Source organism: Nyctereutes procyonoides, unplaced genomic scaffold (assembly GCF_905146905.1).
Source record: "Nyctereutes procyonoides isolate TBG_1078 unplaced genomic scaffold, NYPRO_anot_genome, whole genome shotgun sequence".
NCBI lineage: Eukaryota > Metazoa > Chordata > Mammalia > Carnivora > Canidae > Nyctereutes > Nyctereutes procyonoides.
Window position 1 is genome coordinate 19,951,918 of NW_026575125.1, and position 22,743 is coordinate 19,974,660.

A 22,743-nucleotide genomic window follows, 5' to 3' on the forward strand; every position below is an offset into this window, starting at 1 on the left:
CCTCAAGGTTCGCCCACGTTGTCGCGTGGGACGCCAAGGTCGTAGCTTTCTAAACATGGTTTCCCTGTACATAGTCTGTACTGAAGTGACCTATTAAATACCAGAGACAGCTTTGAGAGGGATGGCCTCGGTGTGTGCTCTGAAAGGTCTGTGCACGGTGTCGTCCCTGCAGTTTTTACAAAGGCGCTTTGAAAGAAGAGGTGACGCCTACCGAGCGAGAGGTGACGTGCTTGTCAGGCCTGTGTGGAGGATGTGGGAGAGAGACCTCCCGATGGGCAGCGTGGCTCAGGGGCGCCCTGCTTGGTGGTGGCCCCCGGGCTGCGCTCAGTGCCCCCCACCCCCCGCGCCCCCTCAGGCCCCGCAGAGCTCAGCCTCTCTCCTCCAGGTGCAATCTGGCCTTGAAAAGGCACTTGTGAAAAAAAAAATAAAAAGAAAAAAGAAAAGGCACTTGTGGGATGTCTCGCTTCCCCCTGTACAGTCGCTGACTTGGTTTAGAACTGCAGGTTGTTTGCAGGCGTTAAACAGCTAAGCATTCGAAAATGAGCTTGCTTTATTTGCTTTTCAAGTGTTGGCAACCTCTCTGTCAGGTTCCGAAGCGGAATCCACCCGTTTCTTTCTCTTTTTTTTTAAATATATTTTTCTTATTGGAGTTCAGTTTGTCAACATATAGCATAACACCCAGTGCTCATCCCATCAAGTGCCCCCCTCAGTGCCCGTCACCCAGTCACCCCCACCCCCCGCCCACCTCCCCTTCCACCACCCCTAGTTCGTTTCCCAGAGTTAGGAGTCTCTCTCTCTCTCTCTCTCTCTCTCTTTTTTTTTTAATTTTTTTTTATTTATTTACGATAGTCACAGAGAGAGAAAGAGAGAGAGGCAGAGACACAGGCAGAGGGAGAAGCAGGCTCCATGCACCGGGAGCCCGACGTGGGATTCGATCCCGGGTCTCCAGGATCACGCCCTAGGCCAAAGGCAGGCGCCAAACCGCTGCGCCACCCAGGGATCCCTCTTTTTTTTTTTTTTTTTTTTTTTGAGTTAGGTGTCTCTTGTGTTCTGTCACCCTCTCTGATTTTTCCCACTCATTTTCTCTCCTTTCCCCTTTATTCCCTTCCACCCTTGTTTCTTTCTCCCTGTCTCTTCCTGGTGGCCATCAGTTGTTCGGCAGCCCCGGCTCCCCCGTGTCTGTCTGTCCCCGCTTTCTTGTCTCAGTGGGGCTCAAGATATCCCTGAAGTTCTCGCTGTTTCCCCCTTCTTTTTCTGGAGGTGTAGTTCACCTAAGCACCGAGTGACCGGTTTCAGGCGTACAGCTGAGTGGCATTGACTATGCTTCCAGTGCTCTGGGACCGCCAGCTCTAGTTCCACAACAGTTTCGTCACCCCAAAGAAAGCCCTGGAGCCAGGAAGCCCTGGCTGCCCACCCTCCCCTCCCCCAGCCCCGGAAACACCAGTTTGCTTCCTGTGTCTGTGGACTTCCCTGTTGTAGATATTTGCTGATGGCGGCGTCAGATGGCACGTGACCTTCCTTGCCTGGCCTGTCTCACTGGGCATAAGGGGTTTGAGGTTCGCCTGTGGTGTAACACGTATCGGGCTTTGTTCATTCTAGTCGGGCCGAAGAACGTTCCCTGGCGTGCATATAGCACATTGTGTCTACCCGTTGTTCATTGGTGGACGTGCAGGTTGCTTCCACCTCTTGGCCGTTGTGAGTACCGTTGGCTAGGAGCGTTGGTGTACATGTATTTTTTTGAGAGCCTCTCATATTTCATTCCATTACGGTTTTCTAAGGGGCACCCTGTCGCCATAAAATGTGTTTTTCTATGTACACATGCATGCTGCCTGCCTTTTGCCCTAGGAGAAAAGGGAAGTGTTGCCTGGCAGCCCAAAAGAGATGAACAAAGAGGCAGGGAACTGGTGCTTCCTGCTTGATCAACCCCGACTGTCCTGGGCCTGCTGTCCCAGCCCCGGTAAGGGAGGATTTCGACCAACTTCAAGAAATGAGTCAGCTCTGCCACGTGAGTGACGCTGAGCCTGCTAGGGCCCTCAGGTAACCCGTCCCGGACATCGTTGTGCACGTGCCTGCACTTTTCACGAGTGAGCCAGTGTAATGACCACTCGGTAAGAGGAATCGACCGGACCCCTGCACTGAGAATCTCACCTGATTTGATGTAGCTCTTTCCTTTTGCCCTCTCGGTACTGGTGACCCTTGAACGGTGTGGGGGTTAGGGGCGCCGAGTCCCCACGAGGTCAAAAAATCTGTATCTCTTGCCTAACCAAAAAGGTAACTCCTCATAGCCTACTGCTGACCAGAAGCTTTGCCGATCACTCAAACGCTCGACTGACATGTGTTTTGTCTATTATTGTAGTATAGGCTGTGTTCTTACAATAAAGTATGTCAGAGAAAACAAAATATCATGGAAATTATTAGGAAGACAGAATACATGTACCGTAGTCTACGGTATTTCTCGAAAAAATATGCATATAATGGACTTGAGACGCGTAAATCTATGTTGTTCAGGGTTCAATTATGCTACAGGGAGACATAGGTCAACTTGGCCTTGAGTCACGTGGAGCTCCCTTCCCAGGCCAGTAAATAAATTCAGCTTTGTGTGACATTACCATTGGTGGTCTTTGTTTATTTCCTTGTAGTATTCCTTACCAAGGTGTGTACTTCATGGAATGTATCTTTTGAGGATATTAACTGGCTTTGTTTTGCGAATAAAAGTGAAATTGTTTTTAGCATCTTGAGAACCTGGAGACTCTTCTTAACCATAGGTCAAATTCGTCATCTTAGTCTAAATTAGATTCATGCAGCCTGTGTGTTCATGACTTAATGACTGACCAACATGCAGTGGTTGTTTTAATGTAGTTGGCTCCAGAATTTTCCCATGGGGAGCAAAGAAGATGGTCCAGGAGATGACCATCTAGGAAACTCCTGGGTGGGCCCATAGAGCAGGACATGTCTGGCAATTGGGGCCTCTGCGACAGGCCGGAGTATCTCGACAGAATTGTATCTTTTGAATGGAACTTGCAAGTGCAGACAGGGGTCTGGTTCTAGGTCACTGCTGTCCAATAAAAATATAATTTGGGCCCCACATATAATTTAAATTTTCTAGTCAGGTTTTATTAAATAAATAGAAACAGAAGTAATCATCCTTAATAATTTACCCAGTATATACAAAAGATTATCATTTCTACATGTAATCAATAATTTTTTTAAAAAAATATTTCATTTATTTATTCATAAAAGACACAGAGAGTGGCAGAGAGAGGCAGACATATGAGAAGGAGGCTTCATGCAAGGAGCCCGATGCGGGACTCGATTCCGGGACTCCAAGGTCACACCCTGAGTGGAAGGCAGACGCTCAACCACTGAGCCACCAGGTGTCCCATAATAATTTTTTAAATATTTTATTTGTAAGTAATATCTACACCCAATGTGGGGCTTGAACTCACAATCCAGATGTCAAGAGTCCCAAGCTCCCCTGAATGAAACTGCTAGGCGCTCATATATCCTTAATGAGATATTTTACATTCTTTTATTTTTACTAAATCATCTTCAAAATCCGGACAGTTACAGCCTGTTTTAATTCAGATGCTAGATTTTCATCAGAAATACTTGATTTGTACTTAGGTTCTTATAAAATCTACAGTTGAAAATGTAGATTCATCTTCCAAGCATATGTACAAGTTTTCCAATAATTGGATCAAGTATCATTTTTTAAATTTTAGTTAAAATTAAAGAAAAATTAGTTCCTCAGTCTCACTAGCCATGTTTCAAGTGGTCAGTTGCCACATGTGGCTGTTTGAATAGCGCAGTTCTAGAGGGACAGCAACAAAGGAGATCTTAGAAACTCCCTAAGGCCTGAAGTGGGTAACTGTGCTCTTTGAGAAAAGGCAGGAGCCAATCAGCGGAGCGCACAGTTGGAGGGAGCATGATCATGCTGATTCTGTGTGCTAAAGCCAGAGCTCCCAGAAATCCTCAGGGCTTCTGGTCACCTGCAGCAGCAGAGTAGAGAACAAGTGGCCCCCACCATGGGGCAGGGGGAGTAGTAGAGCCTGGAAAACAAGGGCCAGCTCTTTCCCAGGCTCTGCCCTGCCATATTCAAAATGCTAACGAGGAGGGTGGAAACCATCCCAATAGTTAATTTTAACTCACCTATCCCACCTCTGCCCACAAGGAGCTTGAAACCTGCAGGAATTCAACAGAGGGAACACACTACGTGCTCTTTCATTCCACTTCCCTGTTCATTTTCTTGGTCTCTTGCTCCTCAACCTACCTGAAGCCAGAGCAACCACGAGTTGGTACTGGGAGCTGCAGTGATGGGTACGTGGAAGCTCACCATATCATTTTATTTTGGCATATATTTGTAATTGGCTGTCTATATCCATTTGAACAGTGAAGTTCCTGATGTTCCCACGGCCCTGTGACACACCTTGCCTCATGCCAACCTTTGTCTTGTGCCAGAGTCCTGCCTGGCCCTCGGCCTGCCCTTGCTCCTTTCCTGCTTCACTCCCATAGCCGCAGGCAGCAAAGGGTGTGCGAGTTAATTGTTAAATTCAGTTCAACAAGTTCCTCATTAGGGACAAATTACCTGAGTTTGAAATCTGCTAATTTTCCAATCAGAGTGAGTGTTTGCACTTGTGATTTGGAAATAATTACCATATGGTAAAAGCAAAACCTAGGTGGGGATTACAGTAAAGGTGAGGGAGGACAGGAGCTTATTTTGGCATCTTCCCCGGTAACTCGAGTTAGCATATGCAGATTAGTTGAGGTGCCTCTGGGGTTTGGATGGGAAAGCTCACCTGTAGCGCTGTTTTGCAAAGGCTGTTTACTTCATGTGCTAATACTCCTGGAAGGTGACCTTGGCCTTAAAGGGAGATCTGTGTGGCCTTTATAGGCCTGAATTGCTTCTGGAAAGAGGAGAGGCTTGAATTTAGCTGTTTCATCTACAAATACCTCTGTGCTTTTGCTTTAATTTGTCATCAGTCTAAAGCTTCTGCCTGAGTTACAAATGAAAACATTTCCTTGGGGGTGGAAGTGGGGAGTCTCAATGTCTTTTGGGTGATCTTACAATGGATGGATTCAGGAAAAGCTCATGTGAAATCATTTGAAGAAATGTGGGATAAGAATGTGAAGTGTGGAAATCTGAGTAACTTTCAGTCGATTTCTCCCAGTCCCAATTACTACTGTATTACTAGTTCGGCACCCTTGGAAAGCCATGGTAAAGAATAGTCAGGGTTTCGGGTAATTTTCAAGCCACTGCAGAAAAACCCCTGAGACTTTGCTTTTGAAATTTGGAGCCCAGAAGAGCTTGTCTCCCATGAGAAGGCAGTGTCCCCCTTCCTTCCTGGTAACTGGTGTTGTACAGGTTGTCAGGTTTCGCTTTATACCTCAGCTGACAGGAAACTCACAGCCAAATCTGAAACCGAAACCACCATGTTTACATTTATGGTTAGCACTTCAGCATACCTTGCTCTTTTGAAATGTTTGATTTCTCTTTCAGTAGTTCTTTTTTTTTTAAGATTTTATTTATTTATTCATGAGAATACAGAGAGGAGAGAGGCAGAGGCAGAGGGGAGAGGGAGAGGGAGAAGCAGGCTCCATGCAGGGAGCCTGACGTGGGACTTGATCCCGGGTCTCTCGGATCACACCCTGGGCTGCTAAACCGCTGAGCCACCAGGGCTTTTGTCAAAAGAAACCAGCAACAAATGCCTCTGCACAATTGTAAACAAATCTATAAATAGTAGCTTCTATTTGTTTCTATACATTGCCTCTAATATTTTTTTTTAAAGATTTTTTATTTATTCATGAGAGACACACAGAGAGAGGCAGAGACATAGGCAGGAGGAGAAGCAGGCTCCGTGCAGGGAGCCCAGTGTGGTACTGGATCCCCAGACCCCCCCCCCCCCACATCACTCCCTGAAGGCAGACGCTCAACCACTGAGCCACCCAGGTGTCCCACATTGCCTCTAATCTTAATAACCTTGCCCATTAGGTATTATGATCTTCTGAGGACTGAAGAAACTGAGGATCACATAGGACTGGCCTGAGGCAATAAAGGTATTAAGTTGGCATCATTGGTATTTTCTGTGTCCTTTCCACATCCATGCCTGTGTCTGAGTACAGGTAACTGATGTGTTGACCGGTCTCAACTCAGTGGTGGACTGCATACATGAAACTTGTTTTTTCTAATCACTGCTTTCAACCATGTGGCACCGCGCCTCCTTTCCCCTTCTTTCATGACCCCTTGGGCATATGTCGTAATTGTCAGGGTTACCTTGGTTGGTAAAGCTGATCAATCCCAAGTGCAATTTTAATATTATTATCCTCTGGTCTTTGGGGCAGAGAGAGGAGGGAGACAGAGGACTTCTGGGACACAGTCCTCTTCTGGCTCTAAAGCTCTTTGATCAGGGGATCCCTGGATGGCTCAGCGGTTTAGCGTCTGCCTTCAGCCCAGGGCGTGATCCTGGAGTCCCGGGGTCGAGTCCCATCCCACATCAGGCTCCCTGCATGGAGCCTGCTTCTGTCTGTGCCCCTATCTCTCTCTGTATGTTTATCCTAAATAAATAAAATTCAAAAAAATTAAAGCTCTCTGATCTAGAGAGGTGCCCTGCAGGGTGGCGGGGTCTGCGCGCTGGGGGCTGTTCTGTTTCTCCTCTGGGGCCTCCCTCAGCGAAGGGCAGCTATGCCTGCTGACTCTCACGCCCTTCTCCCGGTTCTGTCTCCCATCTCCTGGGCACCTCCTAAGGAAGCCTTGTGCTCCTCCCTGTGCAGCGTTGGGAACTGCCTACGTCCTTTTTTCCAGCTCTGCGGGCTGGGAGCCACGTTCCCATTTTCTTTCCAGACACAGGACGCCTCGGTACTTTTTGAGCTTCTCGCGCTCAGATATCTCTTGACCACAAGGGGGCACCAGACTCCAGGTTCACGGACTGCACACCCCGGAGCTATTTGTTCAGCCCGGGCAAGAATTTCCAAAGCCACGTCTCCCACGGTGGGCCCGCGGGTCTGTGCGGCTCAGCGAGGTTCCAGGCAGGAAACGGGGGGCCAACTTTCCCGTCGCACAGACCTTCCCGCTGTCCTCGAGCAGCTCCCTCAGGGTCCCCCCTTACACGTCTGTGGGTTTGGGGGAGCAGGAGGGCACCGCAGGGTCTCCTCTCCCCGCTCCCATTCTGCCCCAAGAGCAAGCAGCCTCCGGCCCGGGAACGCTCAGTTCCCCTCCCTCCCACTGCCGTCCCGTCGTGGCGACACAGCACGGTGGTGGTAGGCCGAAGGGGACAGTGAGCTGTGCCAGGGCCGGTTGTGCCATTTGTCTCAGTCCTTTTGTCTGAGCGGCTGCGGCTGCCGGATTGCTAACTTGGAGCCCTTCTTCAGGGTGTGGGAGCCTCTGACGCTTCGGTGTCCGGCCGGGGGCTTGGGCAGCGCGGGGCCCGCGGGAAGAGCACCTGCGCGCCGTCGCCCGCACCCACGGCCGGGTCCCCGCCTTCTTTCCTCGTCTCCACCGAACCTCTCTGGCTCTGCCCGCCCAGTTTCCAAAGGGAAAGGGCCGAGGTCTACAGCCGGTGGGACAGTTTTCCCGAAGGACGGTTCGGGGTGAGTTTTCTGCAGAGTTTAAGACTTGATTGGCAAGTCAGCGGCGGAGGCGCGGGCAGCTCGGGAAGCTTTCCCCCCCCACCCCTAGTATCGCTCTGGGGGGCATTCTTTGATGGGGAAAAGTGCTGTTCCCCCAGAGGTGCCTAAAGTGGCATGCAAAAATAGCTCCAACCCCAACCCCCTCCCGCCCCGCCCGCCCCACCCAGCAGGCTTGCTCTCGGGCTGTAAGCAGCTCTTCACCGAAGCCTTGGAGCTTCTGTGCCAGAGGTGGAGGGGGAAGGGGAGATCTTAACTCTTATCTGGGGCTGTGCATCTTTTTCTTACTCTGAGAGACCAGAGTTATTTTGAAATTATTATTATTTTTTGGCGCTGTTTGGAGAGTGTGGCGTTTGAAGGTGAGATTATGGAGGCCTATGGTTATCAGCAATGATGACGTCTAGGGTAAAACCATGGCAGTGGCCGCCTGTAGTAGCTAGTGAACACGATCATTGGAAGAGGGCCACACTATTGGAAGACTCATCTATCTATAAGGACGCTGAAATCATAGAAATTCTTATGGTATAGTGATGAATCAGGCCCTAGAATCTTCAGAGCATGCAGGGAAGTTGACTTCCCACCAGGTGGAGGGAGAATGGTTGGTGTTAGGGGTCAATTAGATCAACATATCAATAGCCGGGAATACTCAACCATCAATGCTGGTTGTAGGAGACTTCTTCAGTGTCATCTTTTAAATGTTGAGAGCATGCTTACATTGAAAGGCCTTTTGCTTGATACTTTGCATGAGGAGTAAGGCACATTCTCCATCTAAGTGGGATTGAAGCTTATCCAGGGAAAGTAGTTTGTAACTACGTGAGGTGATAGATGTGAACTAAACATTGCGGTTATCATTTCACAATATATACATACGTCAAATTATTGTGTTGTACACCTAGAATGAATACAATGTCATATGTCAATCATATCTCAATAAAACTGGAAAAAGTAAAATCTACTCAGAGACAAGGGAAATACACACGAGTATAAATCAAGGCGACTATGGCAACTATCATTTAAGATAAATCTTTCCAAAGGAATTGGGGAAGAACTCACAAAGGAGGTGACCTTTGGGTAGATCCTGGCTTGGATTTTGATAGGTTGAGATGACTATGGGAAGAGGTGTTCTTAGCAGAGGAACACTGGAGGATGATGTATGCAGAGGGGGAGCTGTCTGTATAGTATGTATAGTATGGTGTATGTACAGAGGGGAAGTGAAGGATAAGCCTGGAATGATCAATTGCCTCCATATCCTGGATCTTCTCTTAGTAATTTAAATGAAACAAAGAGTCCACTGTTTGAATAAAGAATCCAAGGGAGGACAGATTTATAACACTTTCATGCCTGAAGGGAGAGAGAAATTCCAAAGCTCTTCCACTTAACAAAGATATCTGACAGATAAATTTGTCACTTTTTGGGAAACAGAATTGATGATTTAAGTATTTTTATTAGCAGAGTGACACATTATTAAATAAGATGACCATAGCTGCAGACCTTTAGGTGTTATAGGTTCTATTTTGTAAGACATAGCAGCAAACACTGATATCCAGGTATCTTAAGGGATACGTTTCCTTACAAATAACACTTTAAAGGACAGTTTTATAGTAACAGAAAACAAAACAGGATCATGGCCTTTCACTCAAACCTCCATACTGGCCAGGAGAATGGGCCAGATATTTGAGTAAATGTTCCCAGTTGTAATTTCGTGACATGATTCTGGCTTTGTGCCACACAGTAAGTGTCTGCTTCTCTGCACCTGTAGGAAAGGAACATTTTCTCTTTATCTTTCTGAGATTTTTCACCAGCAGTTGGGCTGACAGTTTTAAGGTTAAGCATTAAAATTCCAAGAAGCTTAAATCTTAGAACAGGAAAAAGAAAAAGGTTATCGAGTAGGTGAACAAATTAAATATGAAATCGATAACATTAGGGTGAACCATGTGAAATTGTTGATATTTGACCATTTTTGCCCAATTAAAATGGCAGAGTTTCATATGGTTCAATCTAGTACCTACAGTTTCAGTCTTGAATGCCAGATGAAAAATGTGAAGTTAATTCGGTTAATACTGGGGAGCTGCCACTGGAGGAAAGTGCTGTGACTGGAGCTACCGTTTAGCACAGTTGGTCTGGTAGGAATGTGAAGGAGGGATTGGACTGGGAGAGACTGGATTAAATGTTACTTTAATACCCATCATACTTGAAATATACCCCTAGATCTGCATCCATAGTATAAATTGATGGAGAAGCTAAATTAGCTTCTAATTAACCTTCTAAGTTAAAGATTGAGAGTTTAAATGTCTCCGCAGTGATGGGCTACAATGGGTGGCCTGTAAAAATGGGTTTTTATGCTCCAGTAGATTCAAATCTTGGCAAACTGTTCTATCAGCTTGATTAAAAGAAACACTTTTAATGTGTTTAAAATGCCCGGGTGGCTCAGCGGTTGGGCATCTGCCTTCAGCTCAGCGCATGATCCTGGAGTCCTGGGAATGAGTCCCACATCGGGCTCCCTGCATGGAGCCTGCTTCTTCCTCTGCCTGTGTCTCTGCCTCTCTCTCTGTGTCTCTCATGAATAAATAAATAAAATCTTTAAAATAAAAATAAAAGAAACACTCGTCTGCCTACATCAAGCGGGAAAGGAGGCATCTTCAAATCTGTGGCTTTCCATGCTTGCCTTCCTGTCATACAGATCCCACAAAGCCTGCTGAGACACCCTTTCTCGAATCCTTTTGAGAAACAGGTTTATATACACAGATAATACTGTGAATGGCAGTTGCAATTTTTAATACTTTTTTGAGGACAAGGCAGACTGACAAAGGAATAAAATCCCGTGGGAATAAAATCATAGGGCTTTTTGGGCAAGCCTGCAAGTCACAGAATAAGCTCAATAGCCGGGAATACTCTTACTTCGTTATTTCTCAAACTTTGGTGTGCATCCAGGATCACTGGGGGCCTTGTTAAAACACAATTGGCTGAGCCCCACCCTCTGAATTTCTGATTGAGTAGATCTGGGTGGATGAGGCCTGAGAATATGCGTCTCTAACAAGTTCCCAGCTGAGGCTGATGCTTTTTCTGGTCCTGAGACCACACTTTGAGAATATACTGCTGTACTCTCGGAGGAAAGGTCTGAATATGCCTGTGAGAAGGGGGCGCTACTTCTGAAGAAAGAGAAGCATGAAAGGTTAAAAAAGAAAAAAAGAAGGATAGAATACTCAGGTAACTGACGTCATTCAGGTTGGTCTGCATGAGTGAGCCCTGAGAATTAGCATTTCTAAAAAGTTCTCAGATACTGCTGCTCTTCTAGGCCAGGGACCACCTGCACTCTGAAAACCACTGTCTGTGTGCCTATTACATGCAGTCCTCCAGGGTGAGTGCCCTATTTCCAAATTGACATCTGAACTATTTTTGGAGACCCTTCAAAAATTGGGTTTCTCTGGGCAGAATGCCAATTGTTTCCCAGTGTCAAGACCTTTATCTTAGTGAAATGGGTATAAAAACAGTGGAGGACCCTGTGGGAGTGGGGAGGAGGCAGGAGAGCAGTTTCATCACCTAATATTCTCTTGCTAGAGACCCACTGGTTCCCAGGTCGCCAGATCTCCAAAGCTAAGTATATATCCATGTTGAATATCTTAAGCAATAGAGAAAACAGGAAAATATCAAAGGGGATAGTCAAGATACAATGTTATTAAGATTTTTTTTTTTAAATCTGCTGGCTGTTTGCTACACTAAAACCTTCTGAAAGAGCAAAACTATGATCATTACTCTTTGACCTGGACATTCTTGGGAACAGGAGAGCCTGGGTTTTACAAGAGTCAACCTGCCTTCTGGAACACCATTCACTTCATAAAAATACCATGTGTGTTTTCTTTGCTATTCCTGGGGAGGGAGTACCAGTTTCAGAATCTCTTCCTCTAGTTAAAAATGATGTTATCAGATATCTGCTTAATCAGTAACTGTAAAATACTATGTTATTATATCAAGAATGAGCTTGGAGACCTCAAAATGCCAAAGATAGTTATGGCAGAGAGTGAGGGCCAGAATGAATGGAGATATAAAAGCACCTCTATTTGTTCACATTTTGAAATTATAGGGTTTTGGGGAAAATATTATCCAGTCTTCCTGAGAACTGGCAGGATTCTAGTTGCTATACTTTCTTTGATGTGTTTTCGAAGCAAAGCTTAAATATAGTCATAAAGAAAGACTCTGGATCTTATTTTTTTTCAATTCCCATGATGACTTTAATGTGGTAGTCATTCATTGAGGTGATTAAGGGATTGAGTAATTAAAGGGGTAGAGTTTGCCTTAAAATCACTAGCATGACCCACAGATAGCATTTCTCCCTGTTATGTCCCAGTACCTAGGACCATGCTCCAAGTACAGAATTATCCTTGACTAAATTAGGCTCTCTGGACTACTGCTTCCCATTTCCCATCAGAACCTGTCTATGGAAGATGGATTCAGTTGCAGAAAATTAAGTATGAGTGTATGAATGATAGTACAAGTTTGTCTTTTTAGTCATCAGCTATATTGATTTTCTCAGCCATTATCTCTCTGAAAACTGTCTTTAGAAAAAGAACATCAGCCAGGTGCCCTTTCTGGCCAGTATAAGGTCAAATTTGCTTCCTTTGGTCATGGATAGAGAGCCTTTTAATCAAACTTTTCATTGGAGGAGTCAAGGTCAATGTCACTGAGAATCTGTAAAGTAGGTTTGCCAGATTAAGGAAATAAGAATACAGCACCCCCAATTAAATTTGAATTTCAGGTAAACAATAAATTTGTATTTTAGCTATGTCCCATATGCAGCTATTCAAATTTAAATTAATTAAAATTAAATAAAATGTAAAATGCAATTCCCTAGTCGCACTGGCCATGTTGTCAAATGCTACATGTGGCTGGTGGTTACTGTATCGGACAGTGAAGATTAGTGCACATTACAGAACATTTCCATCACCAGAGAAAGTTCTGTGGGACAGTACTGCTCAGAGTGAGCCAGGAAGAGAAGATGTTCTTGGAGCTAGGTCCCTCAGCAGATGGTTTCGATCAGCAGGCTCTTGACATCCCATCTCTTTCTCCTTCACCGACGAAAATGCAGGTGATCTCCAAAGACCACAGAGAAAGGGACAGTCCAACCTTGTGCCCATTTGTGGGGCTGATCACTCAGTATCTGGGCAGAACCAGTTAAGTTCTCTGCCTAGCATTGCTCCTGAGAAAAACAGATCCTTCCTATTTGTGTGGGGCTTTGCAGATAACGGGGCACTTCTAAGTCCACATGGGATTTTATCCTCGCAGTAACTCTGGGTGGTAAACAGGCCCATGAGAGACATGGGAACAGGAACGTGAAACTGGTGCCAGAAGGAGTCGCCTCATGCTGTGGTGCAGGATTTCACATTTGAGCAGGCATCAGAATTCCCCGGAGGGCTTCTCAAGATGCAAATTGGTGGGCCCTGCCCCCAAGTTCCTGGTTCAGTAGGTCTGGGCTAGGGCCCATGAATTTTGATTTCTCAGGAGTCCCTGGGTTCAAAATGCCAGTCCAGGGATCACACTTTGAAAACTACTGCTATTGTGCCATGGTCCTACCCCAGCCTACTGATACAATGAGTTAGGGCTTTTTGTTTTCTCTGACCTGGTGGACTCCTTACCCTATTAGGACCATTTGACCAGCTGTGTCTGTTCACTGATTTGTATCATTATCACTTTTATCCTTTGTGCAGCTTTTATCCATCTGCTGGTTTGATAGTAAATCAGAGTGGAAGCATCAGCGGAGTCGAAGCTGACATTCTCTCCCTGACTCCGCATCGGACTGTGGTGTGCCCGGATTGTGATCTGGCCAAGCTCACTAGGTAGATATTTGAAGTTTTCATTTACCTATACACAAAGTAAGCATCAGAAAGGAAAAACATGCAATAACTTGCCCAGGGTCACAGACCTAGTGAGAGGTGGAACCAGGATATGAATCTGAGATTTCCAACTTCAGTTTTGGTACCAACAGATGCCCAGAGGTTTGTGAGAGTGTTCTGAGGTTTGGGATTTTTTTCAAATGGTAATGGAGTTATAATTTCAACTGTAAAGGCCTTAGATGTGGATTAGGTGTTCTCTGCAGTTTGTGGAGATTAGCTGGACCTATTTGGGCATCAGCCCCTTGGTTGCTTTATCACCCTGCTGACTACTTCGCATTAGGATGGTGGTTTTCACCATTTTATGGCTTCCAACTATTTTTATTTTTTATTTTTTTTAAGATTTTATTTACGAGAGAAAGAGAGAGTAAGCACTAGCAGGGAGGAGGGGCAGAAGGAGAGGGAGAAGCAGATTCCCCACTGGGCAGGGAGCCAGATTCTGGGCTCATCCTAGGACCCTGAGATCAAGACCTGAGGCCCAAGGCAGATGCTCAACCAACTGAGCCATCCAGGTGCCCTGCTTTCAACTGTTTTTATTCCCTTGTTTAACTTGTCCTCACAATGGATTATTGGTTAGAGAGAGGAGGCATCAAGAATATGAGTTAGAATAGAATGAGCTACTGAATAGTACACTTGAAAATGGTTCAGATGGTTAAAAAAAAGAATGATCTATTTATGAGGGACATAAAAATGATAATTCTCTATTTTGACCTCAGATCTATAAGGTATATTCATATTATCATTTCTTAATATATCAGGGTATCTCTAGTTCTTCTAAACAAAAGTGAAAAGGAGAAATTTTTATCCAGTTTGGCTTTTCCTTTATTGGGAATAAAATTATCCAAACCCACAGTGTGTTATTTCTGGAGAAGTACTTGCAAATAGCAGCCAGAAAGTGCTCGTGTCTCCTCTTTTAGAAACAAACCATGAAAATTATAATAATAAAGTAATTGATTTTTTTAAGTGCAAAATTCAAGAATTCCAAATACCAGGTCATGGAAGCTGTTTGGAAGGCGGTAACACATAGTTAAATTTCAGTCTAGATATTAATACACATTTGGGCCCAAACACAATATTGATGTGTCATTTTGAATTCGTAGCTAAGCCATGCTCTTTCTTGCATACTGAATTTAAAATAACTTAAGCAGCATGCACCACTTGTTAAGTGTGGAAGAGTCAAACTTTGTCCTTGTATATTATGAATATTATTAAAGAATATATTAAAATAGAAATTATAATAGTCTTTTTTTAAAGATTTTATTTATTCATGAGAGAGAGAGAGAGAGAGAGAGAGAGAGACAGGCAGAGACACAGGCAGAGGGAAAAGCAGGCTCCAAGCAGGGCGCCCAATGTGGGACTTGATCCCAGGTTTCCAGGATCACGCCCTGGGCTGAAGGCGGTGCTAAACTGCTGAGCCACCGGGGCTGCCCTATAATACAGTATTTAATAGTGTACTAATCTAGGGGGGCCTGAGTGGCTCAGTCAGTTAAGCATCTGCCTTCAGCTTAAGTCATGATCTCTGGGTCCTGGGATTGAGCTCCAGGTCAGGCTCCCTGCTCAGTGGGGAGCCTGCTTCTTCCTCTGCCTCTGCTCCTCCCCCTGTTTGTGCTAGCTCTCTCTCTGTCAAATAATTAAAATCTTGAAAAAATACATTTAAAAAATAGTGTACTGATCTAGGTTTATTTTTTAAAAGTTGCTTCTTCTTATATATCATGGTAAAGTAACAATGATTTAGCATTTTCATTGAGGCTGATGAGATGACAGATTACTATGAATGCACTTTATAAGGATCGAGACCCAGAAGTGTGGGGTGACTTCTATGTAGAGAGTAGGTTGGTGTGTGTCTGACTGTGTTTTCTGTTAGTTGGGGCTTTTGTGCTAACATTTCTAGTACAAGTAATAGAAATCTAAATCAAGCCAGGTTAAGCAAAAAGAGGGGCTTATTGGCCCAGTAAACTGACATGTTCTCAAGGGCTCTAAGACATCCACTGTATCAGAAGGCTCTCTGTCCTCTCAGCTCTGTGTCTCTTTTTGTGTTGGTCTCTTTTTCCCCTAGATATTCTTCTGTGTAATTGGGGGAGTGGGCAAAACTGACATCATCCTGGCAGAGAAAAGACAGCGTCTCTCTTCTGTCCATAGGTGGTGGACAAACAGATGATAGGAAGGAAACAGAGTAACAAGAGAAGGATACAATTCCGGGAAGAATCCCATTTAACTCTACTTGCTTCATGTCCCCACCTCCAGTGACTGGGGAGGTGGGCTGTTAGGACTGGCCAGGCCTTGATGACATGCCACCCTTGTGGGGCGCAGGTGGGCTAGAGCCCATCACACAGTGGGAAAGAGGCAGCTTCCAGCATGAAGAGGCTGTGGAAGGCTGAAGGCAGGCTGAGGTGCTAGACAGAGACTGGCTACAGACAGTGGCTCTGGTATGTGTGGAGTCCGGATGCCTTCAAAGTCTCCAGACACCTTGGATGTCTGGGGGAAAACAGCTTGCACTCCTGAGCTGGACATTCCCCATTTTCCTCTCCAGATCTCCTCGGGAGAATGGCTGCTTTCTGGTTGGGTCGAGTCAGCACAGACACCAGCAAGAGATTGGAGGCAGAAAGTGAGAGGTATTGGGGTATTCCGCCCCCCAACCCTGGCTTGCTTCCTACCCAACTGGCTTGGCTACTAGCCAGCAGCCCTCTCCCTGAGCTACAGCTTCTGCCAGTTTTGGGTGACTTGCTCTGTCCCTTGCCCCTTGGGGCCTAGGAGGAGGCAACTTGCCTCGGGGTGTGTCCCTATGCCTTGTGGATTGCCTAAATTTAACCCTGCCCTCCTGTTGGACTCAGGCTCTTCATTAGACTCCCCTCAGTTCCACTTCTAAGGGCACCATCTCTTTCCTGCAGGACCCTGCCCTTCCTCTGCACCAGCACACTTCTGGTCCTCCCGGATCCTCTCTCGCAAATATTTCTGAAACACTCCTGCTGAAAGGTTACGTATTCATCCAGGTCCACCCTGCTCAGGACTGTCACCTCAGCTGCCCTTTGGCGGCCAAGGTTCATGGTCTTTGGATTTTTGCTCCCTGTGGCCTTGCTCCCAGCAATGGATGCAAGCTCCTGCTTTTTTTCTCCAAAGACAAACTCATAATATTTAACACATTCACTGAAGGTGTAGGGGTAACCCAAAGAAATAAGATAGAAGAGGAAAAGAAAAGAGTGTGAAACTCTCCCTAGAGTGTTGTGTGGTGCTTTTAGGAAGCACTCTCTGGGACCTGGGGCCCTACATGAGTCTCTTTCCCTGGGCCAGTTTGCCACCTGGCCTGTGACTTTGTACCTCCCACCTTCACCCTGGGAGTAGGCCTGATTAGCATAAGCGAGTTCTTTTGAGGCACAGTGGAGATGGTGTATTGGCAGGAACTGACCACTCAAGGTTTAAGGAATTTAACTGATTTTAAGAGAGGGGTGGACCCGTGGCTGCTGCTGTTGAGTTCGCTCCCTAGAGGCAGAGAGAATGTAGATGGTTAAAGACTGTCAGCTGTGTAAGTCAGAGGAAAATGCATTTAAAATACAAAAAAGGAGATCCCTGGGTGGCTTAGCGGTTTAGCGCCTGCCATTGGCTCAGGGCATGATCCTGGAGTTCTGGGATGATCTATGCAGTCCCTGCATGGAGCCTGCTTCTCCCTCTGCCTGTGTCTCTGCCTCTCTCTCTCTCTCTCTGTGTCTCTCATGAATAAATAAATTAATAAAATCTTAAAAAAAATAAAATACAAAAAAAGGGGGTAGAGGGGGCACTTTGGGGGCACAGCCGGTTAAGTGTCTGACTCTTGATTTTAGCTCAGGTCATGATTTCAGGGTTGTGGGATTGAGCACAGAATCTGCTTAAGACTCCTCCTCCGTCTCCACTTCATGCTCTCTCTCAAATAAGTAAATCTTTTAAAAATATAAAATATGAAAAAAATTTTCTGGATCTGTCGCCCTGGAGATGCATGCAGACGGGGCCCAAGACCCGCATTTTGTTTTTAACCAGATATGTCTACAGTGAGAGTGAAAAAGTGTGTTGTGTAATTTTGTGTTAACTCTTCCATTTCCATGTCCTTTGTGGGCCAGGAACTCGGGCAGGTGGGTGCTGGCAAACAAGATGGGATATGCTTGGATGTGTTTGATACAGATAATGTTTCCGCACATGAAGAAGCAAGGCTGCAGCCCACAGAACTCAGGTGTGGCAATATTCCCTGGAAGCCAGAGGGGTCAGGAAAGAGCTTCCCTCACTGCATCCTCCAGCCTGCATCCCAGGCAGCAAATTAGGTCCTGCAAATTAGGGCGGACATGAATGGGATTTGAGTAGCAATGTGTAGGAGTCTATAGAAGCTGGCAAAAGAGAAATAATATTATTTAGTCTTCAAGAGAAAAATCAGCTATGCTAGCCTCTGAAGTAGCACTCACTCTCCAGTAAGGATTTTCTGCAGTGATGGACATGTTCTCTGTCTGTGCTATTCCATTCTGGTAGTCACTAGCCGCAAGTGGCTGTTGAGCACTCGAAATGTGGCTACTGAAAAGTGGGACTGAGGAAATGAATTTTTAATTTAATTAAATTTAAATTTAAATAGCCACATGTGGCTACAAGCTACCAACTTAGACAACACAGCAAAGTATGCAAAATGTATCTTGATTTAGGGCAGAGGACTAGGGGATTGACACAGGCTTGGGTTTTGCTCATAGTCTTGAAGTTAGGCCAGTGTACACACAATGTGGTTGTATAGTATTCAAGTGTTGGACAGCCTACTGGTTGTGGTGTGTGATGGTGATGGACCAGGAGGAGGAAGAGAAAGTCTGGGGCTGTAGCCTGAACAGGTGGTTGAAGAAAGTGGACTGAGGACTAGGCAGGAGGAAATTAGTAAATAGCATGATTCACGATATAAAGGTACATAGAAGGGCTTGCCCCAGTCTAGGGGGAAGCTGCAAGTATATGACAAATTGGTCCCACCCTCAAGGGGCTTACCACCTTCGGGGTTGAGACCAGACCTATCCATATAAAGTGCATGGTGAGCAAGAAATGTCAAAGTTATGCCAAGCAAATAAACACATAAATAAGGACAGCGTGATCAGAAAAGGGAGAGATCCAGGTCAGCCACAGATATTAGAACCAGACTTTCTGGAAGGATTGCTGGTTGTGTGACCTTGGGCAAGTCACCTTCCACCTCTGTGCTCACTTTCCTCATCATGAAGTGGAAATGATAAGGGTGCCAATATCACAGGGTTGCTGTGAGAATTAAATGCTATAACAGTCATGAAGTGCTTAGAACAATGTCTGGGATGCAGTAAGTCCTAATTAAGTCTTAGCTATTACTAGAGGGGACAAGAAATGGCAGAGGAGGGAGAAGGGCATCAACTTTCACGACCTGCAAAGTATGCAGGCATGTTCTTTAAATATCATTGAAACCACTTGTGAACAATTTGATACTGAGCAGAAATGTTATTTATGTTGTAATTAGCTATTTTTAAGTTCACTTGCATAGCAAAAGTCAGGGGGAGAAAAGTAAAATAGATTTCTGATAAATGTCCCCAGAAGTGGACCCTGAGACCATGATTCAGGTATAAGTGGTTTTTTGAGGACGAGCCCCCAGGGGCACCGGGAAGGGCATGGCAGAAGCAGGCCAGGGAAGGACAAGAAGCCAAGCAATGGGTGATCCTTTTTTTTAAAAAAATTTATTTCCAGTATAGTTAACACACAGTGTTATATTTATATTTAATTTGAGGTGCACAATATAGTGATTCACCAGTTCTATACATTACTCAGTGCTCATCATGGTAAGCACCCTTAATTCCCATCACCTATTTCACCCATCCTCTCCACCTCCCCTCTGACAACCATCAGTTTGTTTTGTATAGTTAAGGGTCTATTTTTTTTGTCTCTTTTTTGTTTTGTTTCTTAAATTCCACATATGAGTGAAATCATATGGTATTTGTCTTTCTCTGACTTATTTCACTTAGCATTATATTCTCTAGCTCCATCTGTGTCATTGGGAATGGCAAGATTTCATTCTTTTTTTATGGCTGAGTAATATTCTATTGTATATATACACCACATCTTCTTTGTTCATCTATTGGCTGTCGTAATAATAATGCAACAAACATAGGAGTGCATATCTCTTCGAATTAGTGTTTTCATGTTCTTTGGGTAAGTTCCCAGTAATTACTGGTCATATGGTAATTCCATTTTTATTTTCTGAGGAAGCACCATACTGTTTTCCACAGTGACTGCACCAGTTTGCACTCCCACCAACAGGGCAAGAGAGTTGCTTTTTTCCACATCCTCACCAACACTTGTTGTTTCTTGTATTCTTGATTTTAGCCATTCTGACAGGTGTGAGGTCATATCTCATTGTGGTTTTGATTTGAATTTTCCTGATGATGAATGATATTGAGCATCTTTTCATGTGTTTATTGGCCATTTGTATGTCTTTTTTGGAGAAATGTCTGCTCATGTCTTCTGCCCATTTTTAAATTGGATTGGTTTTTTGTGTTGAGTTATATAAGTTCTTTATATATTTTGGATACTAACCCTTTATTGGATATGTCATTTGCAAATCTCTTCTCCCATTCAGTATGTTGTCATTTAGTTTTGTTAGTTGTTTCCTTTGCTATGCAGAAGCTTCTTATTTTGTCCCAATAGTTTATTTTTGCTTTTATTTTCCTTGCCTCAGGAGACATGACTAGAAAAATGTTGCTGTTACCAATGTAAGAGAAATTAATGTCTGTGCTCCCTTCTAGGATCTTTCTGGTTTCAAGTCTCACATTTAGGTCTTTCATCCATTTTGAGTTTATTTTTGTGTTTGGTGTGAAAAAATGTCCAGTTTCATTCTTTTGAGTGCAGCTGTCTGGTTTTCCCAACACCATTTGTTGAAGAGACCCTTTCCCATTGCATATTCTTGCCTCCTTTGTCAAAGATTAATTGACCATATAATCCTGGGTTCATTTCTGGGCTCTCTATACTGTTCCATTGATCTCTGTGTCTATTTTTGTGTCAGTACCAAACTGTTTTGATTACTATAGCTTTGATTACTATCTTGATATCTGGGATTGTGATACCTCCAGTTTTTTTTATTATATTTCAAGATAAGCAAGGGATGTCATGCCTGGGTGGCTCAGTCAGTTAAGCATCTGCTTTTGGCTCAGGTTATGATTCCGGGGTCCTGGGATTGAGCCCTGCGTCAGGGTCCCTGCTCAGTGGGGAGCTGGCTTTTCCCTCTCTTCCTCACTCATGCTCTCTCGCTCTCTCTCAAATAAATAAATAAAATCTTTTAAAAAAAAGATAAGCAAGTAAGTAAGGAATGATCTTGAGTGAAGTCCCAGCCTCAGGGAAGCTCTTGAGGGTAAATTATACCCCAAGAGTTTATCCCAGATCCAAGCAAGGCAGCTGGGCTTTTAGATGCCCATGCCTGGCAGTCACTGGCAAAGCTCCTCTCTGGGAAACCTAAAATTCCAGGTACATCTGCTCTCTGCACAATGGGTGAAGCAATGTCAGAAGCTGGGGGCAGGGGGGCGGGGTGCAGGAAAGGACACAGAACCATGGGAAGGGCACACCAGAACAGTGAAAGGTCCAGAAAGAACAGAGGAAGCACTTGATGTTATCCACCAAGTGCTATGGGTTTTGAATAAGAATGAGCTGTTAAGTGTTTGGGGTAAATTGATGATGCTGATTGCTATCTGCTCATACATCTGAGTACCAGATCTCAAACTTCACACTAAGAGATCCCTTGAGGAATTGTTTAAAATGTAGATTCCCGGACCTCATCTGCAGACCTTCTGATTCAGTTGATAGTGCTCAGGAAAGTTCATTTTCAACATGCTCCCCAGGCAGATCAGATGTGAGGATCCTTGGGAACAACTGCTTAGGGGCTGGTGGAGGCTGCAAGAAGGCAGTGAGGGTAAGGTGGTCAGGCTGGGTAGTAGGCAGGGTCCCCAGGAGGGCTTTATCAGTGCAATCAGATGTCCACTCATGAACAGGCGTGGAAAAGCATGGAAACCACTTCATGAGACCCCCTTCCTGAGAAGGCTCCAAGTGAGATGGCTAGTCATGGATTGGAGAGGCTGCAGAACAACTGTCCCCACTAGTCATTCTGTGAGCCCTGAGGGAAGGGACAATGTGATTTCCACAACTACAATTAGGAGGTGTTTTAAGTTGAGTCCCCCAAAGGCCCTGAGACTAGGATTCAGGTGCAAGCGGTTTACCTGGGATGTGATGCCAGGAAAGCCTCAGCAGGGAAGTGGGGAAGAGACGAGAAGGGAAGGCAGTCAATACAGGGTAAGTGATCAGTGTCAGTGAGCAGGTTGCCACTGTGGGCCACCAGGTACAGTCCTGCTGGGGCATCTGGGAGACCATCTTGCACTAATCTCTGAATTGTCCCACTTGGCAGTGAGAGGCTTGGTTATTTTGCCATTACATCCCTTTTTCTTTTTTAGATTTTATTTATTCATTCACGAGAGACACACAGAGAGAGGCAGAGACACAGGCAGAGGGAGAAGCAGGCTCCATGCAGGGAGCCTGACATGGGACTCGATCTTGGGTCTCCAGGACCACACCTGGGCTGAAGGCAGCGCTAAACCACTGAGCCACCAGGGCTGCCCTACATCCCTTTTATTAATGGTTGAGGGCTATTCCTTGGAACATCTGGCCTACCCTGGATTTGTAGGGAGCACGTTCAGTAGCTGAAGAAGCCCCAGCAGAGTTTCAAACACTGGCAATAAAACATTATCTACATGGGGAGCCTGGGTGGCTCAGTTGGTTAAGTGTCTGCCTTCAGCTCAGGTCATGATCCTAGGGTCCTGGGATCGAGCCCCCTGTTGGGCTCCTTGCTCAGCAGGGAGTCTGCTTCTCAGTCTGCTTCTTCCCTTGCTCATGCTCATGCCTTCTCTCTCTTTCTCACTCTCTCAAATAAATCTTAAAATAAAAAGCTGTCTACATGTGTAGGACTGGTGAGTGCTGAGTCAGTCGGGCAGGACACCAAATGTGTCTGCAGTGGGACTGGGAATTGTTCATATTACTATAAGGACAATCTTTCACACTCAGTTGCTTGCTGCCTGCAGAGCTTGTGTGAGGTGGGTCGGCTTGTGTGCAGCTAGAGGGCAAGCTTTGTCTGCTGCGGTGCTCAGTTCCTCAGCTGTAGGCCCTGATGCTTTCAATTGGCCTACTCAGCCTGACGGGATTTCCAGAAAAATCTCAGCCAAAGAATTGTAAGAGACCCGGGCCTCCAGTT

The 22,743-nt window shown here is 45.3% G+C and overlaps 1 protein-coding gene across 1 annotated transcript; it reads left to right on the plus strand.

Moving 5' to 3' along the window:
- The first annotated feature begins 121 nt into the window (after window positions 1–121).
- LOC129517837 (uncharacterized) lies at window positions 122–22,724 on the plus strand. The gene is made up of 5 exons (XM_055337984.1): window positions 122–221; window positions 6,898–7,109; window positions 7,259–7,584; window positions 13,323–13,451; window positions 22,574–22,724. Exons 1-5 carry the CDS (start codon window positions 122–124, stop codon window positions 22,722–22,724), a joined length of 918 nt encoding a protein of 305 aa, XP_055193959.1.
- The last annotated feature ends 19 nt before the right edge of the window (window positions 22,725–22,743 follow it).